The following is a 12,454-nucleotide window of genomic DNA, read 5'->3' as shown; positions in this document are numbered from 1 at the left end:
GGCAGGCGGGAGGGCGCCGGGCGAGGGAGGCCAGGACGCAGGGGCAGTCCTCGGGGGCTCCGTCAGCAGCAGGGGGACACTGATGCGGGCTCACCGCCGGGCACCAGCCTTTCTGCATACGAGGTGCCACCAGGCTCTCCACTCAGAGGTCTGACACCCGGGTCACGGTCCCCACCTGGCAGCCAGCGTATCAGATGCCATCTTCCTCCTCTGTGGGGATAGCCCCTCCCTGATCTCCCTCTGGACTTAGACACCCTCGCAGCAGCCCTGCACGTCCAGCCTCCCGCCCATGGCAGACACACAGGCCAGGCCGCACCAGCCCGGCCCACCTGCCCGACCCAGCATCCGGGCCGCCGCACAGACCCGTCTGATCATGCGTGTACGATCCCGCTGCAGCCACTGCGTTCGTGCATGTGTGCTGGGCGCCTTCTCCCGGGAACTACGGCATGTTCAGAAGCTCACGGCCCGACCGTCCCGAGGGCCTGCACTCCACCTGCCCCCAGCCACAGGGGCTTCTCTGCCTTACAACGGCCTTGCCCCGAGCTGCCAGGAGGCCGGCCGGCATCTCACTATTCTCTCAAGCTCTTCCTCGCGGCACCCTAAGGGCTCCACGTACCCAGAGTTTGGCTTCAGTCAGAAAGGACCTGAGATATGGAGAAAAAATCCCTCATTTAAATGTCGAGGCCATGGGTCCAGTGAGGCAGAGGGACCAGGATCAAACAGCTCTGCGGAGGCAGAACCGGGCCTTCGGGCATCTGCGTTCTTTTCACTATGTATTTATTTATTTTTAAAGACAGTTTTTTTGCTACAGGGCGCGTGCGCTTGCCACAGAGATAGAAAATGAGAAATCACCCTCCGGGGAATGGGGATGGCCATGCTGCAATCCCTTCTCCATTCTCCTCTCAGGATTTTGGGCATGCATGCATGAGTTCTAACCTACCGGGTCCAGGACTTGAACCGCGGTTGACTCTGTGGGAGTCCAGCAACATAACCATTCCGCCAACTGCTGGTCCCTTTTTTACCTTTTTTTTTTTTTAAAAGGTTTAGAATTGCCCTGGAGACACAGGGTGATGCAAGAGGATTCACTTGGGATGGTCGCAGACCCGTGGCCCAGGGCCCCCCTAAGAACACTGGGCACACACGCGCGCGCGCACACACACACACACACACACACACACACCAGGGTCCAGGCTGGCTGGCACCGGGCGGACTGGCACGTGAGCACCCCTCTGGGTGCCTCTCCCCCTCCCTCACCCTCTCCCAGAAGTCAAGAAAGAAACTTTCTAACAATCGCCTGCGTGCCATGTCTGCCCCCGGCCCATCCTGTGTCTGATCTGGGCCTGAGCCCCGTGCTGTGGCCTCTGTCCTGTTGCCACTCAGCAGCCCGCATGTCCTGTGTGAGCACGTGAAGGCCGGTGCCACAACTCATCTAAGTCTGCAATCCCCAGGGCCCAAGTCACAGCTCAGGGACGATGGCCATTAAATCCCTCCAGCCAGAGCAGAAACGTGGCAAGGCTGCAAAGCCCCCCAGGCCTGGCTGGTGCAGAGCATCCTCAGCTCTCGTCCCCAGCACGGATGCATCCTCTACCCTCACCACTTCACCAGGCCTCGGCCGAACTCCTCCAGGGCAGAGAAAAGGGCACTCCTGGGAATTTGGGGCTAAGCAGAAACTCCTGCCAGCAGTCTAGGTGAAGAGGTTTATTTCCTTGGGCCCGAAAGCACGTCTGTTTTGGGCCTGAGAAGCTCTGAAAACAAGCGGAAAAGAGCAGATGCCCCTCTCGGGAAAGAGCTGGCCAAGAACGGTGGAAGGTGCACCTCTGCCTCCCCCTCCCCGCAGGAGCCGCTTGGCTGTTCTAGGCTGGCACTCCCATGGGTCGGCTCCTCCCTGAACCACCCTCGGACAGGAGAACCAAAGCCCCTTCAGGCCTTCAAAGGGGACAGTCCTGGCGAAGGCAGGGCAGACCTTTTTTTAGATTCAAGAACACTACAAGGAGGCGCCTGTCTCTGGTGACAGTGAAGACAGCTTTAGGTGCTCTGCCCCGGGGCTGTGGGGCATCTGCAGATGCAGACAGAAGGCACAGGGGTGGAGGGTGGTCTTACCTTTGGTGAGCGCTGCAGGGGGCAGGTCGGATTCAACATCCCACGCGGAAGAGCAGTTACTGCTGGGCTGGGATGAGTAGGCCGGGGAAGTCTCTCTCCACAGAAGCGAACTGTTCAATCTTGTTTTTCACAGACGCGAGGACCTATCAAAGACACCATTGAGGGGCCAGCAGGTGGCACGGTGGTTAAGGCACTAGACTTCCACCTGGCCGCCTGCAGTTTGAGTGCCAGACCTGGTGGTTTGAAATTCATGCCAGGTGTGTGTGCGTGTGTGTGTGTGTGTGTGTGTGCACGCCTCAAGTCCCAGGAGGAGAATGGAGGAACAAGGACTGTGGTGAGGCCATCCTCCCTGGAGGCTGATTTCTCACTTTGCCGCTCACTGTCTCTCTGTTTGAATTCATGCGCCCTATGGCAAAAATCTTTTTAAAAAATGGATGACATTGGGACCAGTAGTTAGTGTCATGGCTATGTCGCTGGACTCCCATGTGATCAACCGCAGTTCAAGTCCCGGACCAGTGGCTTAAAGTCACACCGGGCATGTGTGCGTGTGTGCCCAAGATCCCGAGAGGAGGGGACCCGCAGTTAGCATAATGGCTATGTCGCTGGACTCTCACGTAGTCCACCACGGTTTGAGTCCCAGACCCGGTGGCTTAAACTCACGCTGGGCATGTGTGCGTGCGTGCTCAAGATCCCAAGAGGAAAAAGGAGGAGAAGGGATTGCAGCGTGGCCATCCCCCTTAGGGGGTAATTTCTCACTTTCCATCTCTCTGTCTCTCTCTCTTTCTGGCAAGCGCACGTGCCCTATAGGAAAAACTTCTCAAAAAAAAAAAAAAAAGAGAGACCCTGGCATTTGGTAGAATGTGGATACATTCCCCTTGGGGGGTGATTTTTCACTTTCTGTCTCTATGTTTCTCTCTGTCTTTCTGGCGAGCACATGTGACCTGCAGCAAAAACCTCTTTGGAAAAAAAAATGAAAAAAAAAAGTTGATGACAAATGCTGTATTACAGAATCTCACCCTCCACCGTCAATGTAGGCTTCAGGTCCTGCTCCCATCAGGGGACCCGGTGTGCTGTTAGGCATTGCTCATTTCTAACTGCCTGGATATTCTCGGTAGGGTACCCAGAGAACATCAAGCTCAATGAAGCTTTGTGTTTATCTAGAATAGTCTACACAGCTAGTAAAGCCGGATAGGAAAGGAAAGCAAATGAATTAGCACGAGGGGATTTTTTGCAAAATGACGAAATCCCGAGGGGCTCCCTGCCAAGCAGCACCCCAGCAGGGACAGGTGTGGGTGGAGTTGGCCCGGCCTGCGCACCTGGTAGAGCGAGCGGACGCTGGGCTGGAAGACCACGTTGGTGTTGAGCAGGAAGGAGCGCAGCAGCGGCTGCGGGTAGCTGGCCAGCTGAGTGACGATGCCGATGAGCAGCAGGTTCACGTGCAGCGAGTTCTCCAGCATGTTCTCCAGCTTCGACAGGACCACGCTGATGAACGGGCCTGTGGGAGGGACGGACACGCGGCTCAGGCGGGCTGGGAGGGCTGGGGGTCCTTTCCTCACAACTGTGGAGCCCCCCCGGAGCCGCGGCCCCCAGGACACCACAGGCCTGCCAGGTGCAAACCCAGACTGACCGTTACAGACGGGCTTCAAAACATCCATGGAAAATGAAATTAAAGTAGTTTATTCTGCTGCAAAAAAAAAAATGTATAAATCCATGCATACTTTTTTCATGGTACACATTTTCCATGTACTTTTGAAGACCAAGACCCCCCAACACGACCACCCCATACAGCTAGGTCTTCTCCTGCCTTGAGACAAAACAGATAATAAGCCACTGCCACAAAAAGAAGACATTACATAACATATATGTATGTGTGTGTGTATAGCATATATGCAAATACATACATATATGTTTAATGATTTGAAAATTACTACAGACCTTGAACGAAATTAGACAAATCATTTCATAATTGAACTATGCTTCTCCACACCGTGGCTGCACCTCCTGGTCTGCTGATGCTCACAATATGACACTTATCCTCTCGTGGTGCTCTGAAGTGAAGGCTTTCACGCAAACAGCGTGGCCACTGGAGATCTGGTAAAGGCCCAGCCTCGGTGGTGCAAGTGGAAAGGTGTCACTGAGCACTGTCTGAGGCCTCACGGGAGGCGCGGGTTTGGTTCCCAGTCCCGCCTGAACAGGCTGGCTGTGGTGGTCCCAGATAACTGAGAGGCGGGGGCAAGGGACAGCAATGTGGGGAGGCCCCGTCCCACAGCAATCATTCTCTCTCCCCCGGATTCTCACTTGTTCTCTTCCCATTTAAAGAAAAACATATTGGGAACCAAAAAAACCTGTTTATTAAAGAATACCAAATATAGCCCAACTCCATGGCACCACAGTAAAGCGCTACTCAAGAGAAGCCAGATTCACCAGCAGATGGCGTAATGGCTACATTCCTGGACTCCCACATTGTGGACCACAGTTCGAGTCCCAGACCCAGTGGCTTAAACTCACGCCGTATGCGTGTGCATGCATGCCCAAGATCCCGAGAGGAGAATGGAGGAGAAGGGATTGCGGCGTGGACATCCCCCCTGGGGGGTGATTTCTTGCTTTCTGTCTGTCTTTTTCTGTTTTTCTGGCAAGCACACGTGCCCTATAGCAAAAACCTCCCAAAAAAAAAAAAAAAAGAGAGAGAGAGAGGGAGAGAGAGAGAAGTCGGAGTCTACGATCCGGCAACCACAGTTCAAATCCCTGGTCCAGTCAGCCTGAGATACTCCAGTCTTTCAGGCAACAGCCCAAGATCCAATGAGCTAAGGACTGTAGGGAGGGGAAGGTGCTTCTCTTTCTCTTTCTCTCTCATGTGCACAGACATACTTCATCATGAATAAAGAAAAAAATACCAAATACATACAAGTTATCTTCATCAAATAGCAATCTGTGAGCAGGGATCTTCTGTTCTGAGAAAGATTCTGCTTCATCAAGTCTCACCATGTGGAAGAACAGGAAAAAGAGACTGGGATGAATGAGGCCCTGGGCTACAACTTAGTAGTCCTGGCAGCTCGGTGCCATGTTGGATCGCGGTTGGTCTCCCAAAGGTTCGGGAAGCCTGATACCCAGGATAACGGCATTGGAAGGGGGTGAGACCTTTAAAAGATGGGGCTTAATGGCAGGGCACCATCCAATTGTCTGGGAGTGCGGGATGGACAAACAGAAGTGCAGAATTCTATTTCCTCTCTTTGGCCCTTCCCCACCTTCCCCTTCACTTCTGTCGGCCATGAGGTGATGCTGCACTGGAGGCTGGCCTGCTGCTGGCAAGCCTTTGGACTTGCCAGTCATCAGACTCTTGAGCCAAATAAACCTCTATTCTTTTCTTTTTTTTAAAGAGGTTTTTGCTATAGGGCGCATACGCTCACCAGACAGAGAAAGAGAGACAGAAAGTGAGAAATCACCCCCCTGGGGGGGATGGCCATGCCGCAATCCCTTCTCCTCCATTCTCCTCTCGGGATCTTGGGCACGCACGCACACGCACCCGGCGTGAGCTTTAACCCACTGGGTCCGGGACGCAAACCGCAGTCGACTACGTGGGAGTCCAGCGACATAGCCATTACACTAACTGCTGGTCCCATAAACCTCTGTTCTTCATAAATCAGCTAGAACTGGGCAGTTAGCAACATAATAGCAGACGAATGCATGCCCTAACCACATGGGGATTTTCAGAAGATAGAGAGAGGGAAGGGACTCCATTTGGGGAGATATAATTTGGTGTGTTATCAATTTGTTAAAGAAAAGTAAATCCACACAACTACAAAAGCAGTTCTTAAAAACAAGATTAGGCAAAAGGATGTCTGCTCCTTTGGGTCACTAGAACATGAATATGCTTTATGTCTGAGTTCGCAGAAGGCAGGCAAGCAGGAAGTAGTAAGTTCAGCATTAGTAAAATTACTTGAAGATGCTTTGAATTTGTACCATAAAAGTGTTCTATTAAACAAAACCAGTGAGAAGTTTGCAGTTCCCCCGCTAGCGCTATTGAGGATGCCATTAAACCATGGCCTATGTGTAATAGAAGGCCATAACCCTTGATAGTCCGTGTCGTCCGTGGGCACTTCGCCAACTAACACTGAGCAGATGCACACTTCAGCACACGCTGCTCCCCTGGTTGTGCAAGAGAGTAAAACTCCTGCAAGAAAACAGAAGCTATCTGCGAGAAGTGAGCATGCCAAACCCGGGCCCTTTACCCACACTGGTGAGAAACAGGACAGCTGCCGCAGTCCCATCTCTAGAATACTGGGGATGTCTCCAAGAGGTCTCGAAACAGAAAAGGCAGCCTCCCCTGATTTATCGAGTTTAGCCTCCACGTGCCCATCCCTGGGATAACGGTAGAGCTCTGTGGTCACTGTCCATGACTCAGCGTCAAGGAACTCTTCCCACAGAGAGCCCGTGGAGAGCTTGCCAAACAAACCAAGAGAATTTGCAAGGCACCTTCAGAAGCTCTGGCTGGATCCCAGTTTAAAAGCAACCAATGGTTTTCTCATTAGGAACCTCAGAAATGTCAATGGTAACTCTTCTTTTTCTTAGAATTATTATTATTATTATTATTATTATTATTATTATTATTTAATTTCTTACAGAGCATGTGCACTCATGAGAGACAGAGAATGCCGCCAGGTCTGGGACTTGAACCTCAGCCAATGTGGAAGTCCAATGCCTTAACCACCACGCCCCCTGCTGGCCCCACTGGTAAGTCTTCTCAAGGCATTGTGACACAAGCCTGGCCTTCCTGGTAAGACTACAGGGAGAAGGCTGCTACCTTATCTCCTGCATGTTGGACCCAGTCTTTCCAAGCCCCCTGGGGGCTCCCCTGTGGTCCCTGGCTCAGTGTCTATTTCATTCCCAGATGGAGCAAAAAGAGGACAACTATGATGCACGGTCTTCTGTAAAACCCGTGTTTTATGGGATGTCATGGCCCAGTGTCCCCTCTCCAATCCCGGACGGCGCTTGTACTCACCTGGACATCCTAGAGACATGGAACCTGCTGGCCATTCTGTGACCAGGGGAGACCGTCTACATGTAGCCCAACTACCGGAATGGGGGGGACCAACTTGAACCCCACACTTTGTGGAGAGTGAGAGCATGTCATTATTGTCTCCCTTGAATGACTGAATTTTGGGTCAAGGCAAAACAGCCTGGAGGTTATGTGAGCTGGATTCCACATGACGAACTGTGAGGTTCAAGTCCCAGACACGGCGACTTAAAAATCATGCCAGGCTGGGACCAGCAGTTAGCGTCATGGCTATGTCGCTGGACTCCCACGTCGTCGACCGCGGTTCGGGTCCTGGACCCGGTGGCTTAAAGCTCACACCGGGCGCATGTGCGTGCGTGCCCAAGTCCCGAGAGGAGAATGGAGGAGGAAGGATTGCAGCGTAGCCATCCCCCCTGGGGGGAATTTCTTGCTTTCTGTCTTTCTGTGCCTGCCTTTCTGGCGAGCACACATGCCCTATAGCAAAAACCTTTCAAAAAAAGAAAAAGAAAAACATGCCAGGCGTGTGTGTGTGCCCAAAATCCTGAAAGGAGAGAGAGATGAGGAGTAAGCATTGTGGCATGACCATCCCCCACGGAGTCGCTTTCTTACTCTCTCTCTCTCCCCAGGGAACGCATGCACCTCCTGGCAAAATGTTTTTTTAAAAAGAAGCCTGTCACCGTAGTCCATTAATGACGTTAATTACAACTTCTTAGGAATGTGCCATAAAAAATAAGCAGTGAGCCCTTTCCAATTCCCATTTTATTCACGGCTGGTTTCTAGCACTGAACAACAGAAACCACTTAGCAGAGAGCGGTTGCTAGTGGAAACCAGGAAGCCACTGACAATCAGAAGACTCTAGAATTCAGAAAGCCACAGGTGTGCCCGGGGAAGGAGGGGGCGTTTCTCACCTCTTCCCCGAGGAGGACAGATGAACTCCCCGCCCATAAAATATTTAATTTCTCTGAGCGACTAAGGCTGTCCCCACTGCCCCTCCTGTCACTCGCATCCCTCCCCAGATCTGCCTCAGCTCTGCCTCTGTTGACCCCGCTCCCTCTTCCTGCATTTCCTAACTCCAGGAAGGGAGCTGCTGTCAGCTCTGCAAATTCTGGCCTGAAAATACCTGCGTGTGCTCACTCCACCCACCCCCTCCTCGTGGCCACAGGCCAAAGCCTCGTCCTGTCTTGTCTGAACCCCAAACAGCTTGTCTATTTTTAATAGCAATTAGAACCATTTTTTAAACATATGTATTTTTAAATAGTATAAGGGTATAAAATGAAAAACAGGTCCTCCTTACCCCAGAGGAGGCCCCTGCTAACAGATTCTAGTGTGTTCTAGAAAGGTTCTGTGTACACAGTAAAACGAGCGTTATTACTGAGATCATTTACTAAGCACGCCCGTGTGCCAACCAGGGTCCTAAGCACCTCTCGGGCGACTCGCTCAAGACGCACGCCCCTGGGATCTTGGAGTAGTTCTGTCTTTTAACTTTGAGGCAGGATGGTGAACAATGGCTAGCAAATCATAATGTAACTTTTAATCCAGATCACCTGTTTCCGGTGAGTGTTTTGTTTTGTTTTTACTAGAGGGTGCATGTACACTCGCCAGAGAGAGACAGGGAGGGAGGGAGGGAGGGAGGAAAGGAAAGTGAGACGTCACCCCCTGGGGGATGACTCCTCTAGTCTCCTCTCAGGACTTTGGGCATGCACACAAAATGCACCTGGTATTTTTTTTTTCAAGCCACCGCATCCGGGACTCGAATTACACAGTCAGCTATGTGGGATGCAGCACCTTAATTTCCCTGCCACCTGTTGGTCCCGTTCCCAGTGATCTTAAACCAACATGTGATCTGGCCTCCCAGGTGGGTGTGTGGGTGTCTCCTGCTTTGTTTGTTTGTTTAAGCAAATAGGAACGTTGTCTATACACTAATTCCTAACTTGCTTTCTGACTACATCACAGAGACTGCCCCCTATCGGACAGAGACTGCCCCCTATCGGCTAACACAGGTCTGTTTCCTGCATCTGGGGGCCGCGGATGTTTGTAAGGGTGTGGTGTTCATAAGTTAGCCTCCCGCGGGGTTGGGCACCGGGGTGTTTCCAGTCTTTCTCTGCTATAAACCGCGCTGCGGTGAACATCCTTGGACCTGCGTCTCGGCACAGAGGGGCGACAGCTGCGTCCACAGCACTGGTGCAGTCTGGGTCGACACCAAACAGCCTCTCGCTTGCTCTCTGGGGCCATCACACCCTACTCCAGCCTCTCCCGCAGTCCTACCACAGCCGGCTCCCCCAGACCCGATGCCCGCAGGGTCCCCTCAGTGCCAGGATGCAAGGTCCTCATTGCTCAGCGTGGTCCGAAAGGTCCCCATAAGCTGGCATTGGCCACACTGTGGCTCCCTGCCCTACGGTCCAGACAGCCACACCCCAGGGGTTGCTGGGCTCTTAGGCCTTGCCTCTCTGTGACCTCTGCCCATCCACGTCCCCCTGGGGCCTCTGCTCCCTGTAAGGGCTCCTCCCTGCAGCCTCCCCCGTCCCAGACTCCGGGACTCAGCACCCATTTCTCATGACGACAGTGCAGTTCTTTGTTGGTGTCTCCTCCAAACGTCTACGAATGCCTTTAATTTTGTGTCCACAGGGACGAGTACAGAACCTGCCAAATATTAGGGGATCAATAGAAGACTGCTGAATACATGAATAAATAAAGGTAGATAAATGGAAGGCTTTGATTTTGCTGAGAAGCAAATTCATTTCAACGCAAATCGGGACTCCCTGCGGAGGAGGACGGTGAGTCTAATACCACAGAACACACCCCGAAGTCGGGGTGCCGTGGAGCACGCATCCCAGGGAGGCCAGACGCTGCCTCTGAAGCCGTGTGTGGGTTTCAGAGGCGGAGAGAGGCGAGGTTTTAGTTCCAATTACCTGTTCGTATCAAAGAACCCCCATTATGCCTTGTCAGCTCTCAGGTGTATTTTATGTAAAATATTAGTGTTATTTAATACGGCTTTTTTTTTTCTGCCCTAAGCTAGACTTTATTTCCTCAATTTACATATTTCCCGGGATGAAGCTCGTGTATAAGAAAACTGGATTTTTTTTCCCCCCTTAACCACAGAGCATGTGCACTCACCAGAGATAGACAGTGACAGAGAGAGGGGAAACATGACCCCAGGGAGCACGGTCATGCCCCTTCTCTTTATTTCTCCTGGAGAGATTTAGGCACCACACACACACGCACACACACACACACGCACGCACACACACGCACACGCACGCACACGCACACGCACGCGTGCACACACGCGCACACGCACACACGCGCGCACACATGCGCACACACGCGCACACACACGCGCACACACGCACACACACGCACACACACGCACACACACACACACGCACACACACACGCACACACGCACACACGCACACACACACACGCACACACAAATATGCCCAGTGTGTTCTCCAAGCCACCAGGGCCAGGATTCAAACCATGGGCAGCCATGTGGGCTCAGCTTCCTTAACCGCCAGGCTATGGGACTGCTTGGAAATTCTAGAGAACCGTCCTCATTGGCTCAGGAAGCCCCGGGGGATGTCCTGCTGGTAACGGGCAGACCCTAGGCCAGGCTGTCATGTCTGCTAGGTCACTCTGCCCCTTCTCTCTTAGGGAGCCCTCCTATTCCCTCCCATACCTGTCCCCCCCATCAACTGGGAAAAGTGAGATTATAATCCCTTTTCCTTATGATGGACTGATTGAATTTTAATTAAAACTCCTTCACACTGAAATGTTATCTCAACCAGAACCTCCAGCCTTTTAATTGTGGAATTAAAAGCTTTCTCCCTGTTTAAATAAATCTTCAGGCATCGGTAAATAGATGAATAAATATTGCAGGAGTGGGCGGGAGAGCTCCTTGAAATATGGCAGGATGCCAACTGGCCTGGACTCTGGGCGTCTGCTCCACCTGTTCGGGTGACCCGGAAGCTGGGAGCACAGCCCCCCCACCGAGCATCTCCGGAGTCTTAGCTGAGGCCTCTGAGGGCTGCTGGGATCAGTTCTGGCCACCTCCCGGGGTCCCACTCAGTCTGCACAGGGGCAGATGGAAGGTCGGAAATGCCAAGGCCACGTGGCTGTAAGTACCAAAGCTGGGATTTGCCCACGGGCCCGACTGCAGGGCCTCTGCCTGTCCTTGAGTCTCCGCACCTGTCTGTGCAGTCTGAGCACTCCTCGGGGTCCCCCCCAGTTTGCCCGAGCTGCAGCCCCCCACTGGTGGCAGCTGCCTCTGCATCTCCATGTGCAGAGACTTCACTGGCTAAGGGCTAGTGACGTTTTCTGCCGTAACTCCTCACGCCACTCACCCGACATCCCACACTGTCCCTCCGCCCGCTGCGTGACATCTGCCTGTCACTGGTGGAGTATCACCCAGACACACCCACTGTCTAGTGGAGTGACGCTCTTACGTGGGTCTCCTCTACTCGGCTTTAGAGGAAGACGTTGTGCTTCTCTGAAGTGAGCTCCCAGCCAAGGGCACATGAACCCCACTGGCCACCAACGTGGGCACACAGCTGTCACTCAGCAAGTCCCGAGCTCCTACTAAGTGCTCTGTCCACTGCTCAGGTGCCAGGAACGGAAAAGAAATCAAACACACCTCTGCCCTCGTGAAGCCTATGTTCTAGCCAGGGGGACGGGAATTAAAATGAAAAAGCATGCACATACGGGCCTAGCCCCACAGCCTGGCAGTTGAGGGAGTCACATGGCCGACTGCGATGTGAATCTCAGCCCTGGCAGCTTGAAAAACACGTGCCGAGGGACCAGCAGTTGGTATAATGGCTATGTCGCTGGACCCCCATGTAGTCGATCCCAGTTTGAGTCCCGGACCCGATGGCTCGTGTGTGCGTGCGTGCCCAAGATCCCAAGAGGAGAATGGAGGAGAAGGGATTGCAGTGTGGCCATCCCCCTGGGGGGGGGGTGATTTCTCGCTTTCTGTCTCTGTCTCTTTCTGGTGAGTCCACGCGCCTTATAGCCAAAAAAGAAAGAAAGAAAGAAAAAAGAAAAAGAAAAAGACATGCCAGATGCCAGACAGAAGGGAGAAATGGAGAGGCGACTGTGGTCCCACCAATGCCTCACTGTGGGTGCTTTCTCCTCTCTCTCCCTCCCTCTTTCTGTCTCTCGAGAAAATGCATGCACCCTCTGGCAATTCAAAAAAAAATACACATGTAAGTAAGTGCTAAGGAGAAAGATAAATCAGGCTCAAGAAAACGAGGTTACTAAATAGAAAGACTGGATCTTTTGTGGTTCGATCGGTCCGGTCACTTCATCACAGACATCAAGACGAGGTTCCCACCCCTCGCCTGC

General features: G+C 52.7%; 1 protein-coding gene and 1 long non-coding RNA gene across 2 annotated transcripts in view; one reads left to right on the top strand and one right to left on the bottom strand.

Annotated features, from left to right (window-relative positions):
* The window catches only part of FHIP1A (FHF complex subunit HOOK interacting protein 1A), a 205,138-nt gene that overhangs the window by 9,554 nt on the left and 183,130 nt on the right, over window positions 1-12,454 (bottom strand). Inside the window, 3 exon segments of the mRNA XM_014591001.2 lie at window positions 2,101-2,134; window positions 2,136-2,243; window positions 3,417-3,595. Coding sequence (XP_014446487.1) covers window positions 2,101-2,134; window positions 2,136-2,243; window positions 3,417-3,595 — 321 coding nt within the window.
* LOC102498953 (uncharacterized) lies at window positions 7,765-10,326 on the top strand. The gene is made up of 3 exons (XR_335743.3): window positions 7,765-8,667; window positions 8,849-8,969; window positions 9,740-10,326. It is a non-coding gene; the product is annotated as an uncharacterized LOC102498953 (long non-coding RNA).

The sequence above is a fragment of the Tupaia chinensis genome, unplaced genomic scaffold (genome assembly GCF_000334495.1).
Source record: "Tupaia chinensis unplaced genomic scaffold, TupChi_1.0 Scaffold000521_1, whole genome shotgun sequence".
NCBI classification, from domain to species: Eukaryota; Metazoa; Chordata; class Mammalia; order Scandentia; family Tupaiidae; genus Tupaia; species Tupaia belangeri.
This window is presented reverse-complemented; position numbering and strand designations above follow the sequence as displayed.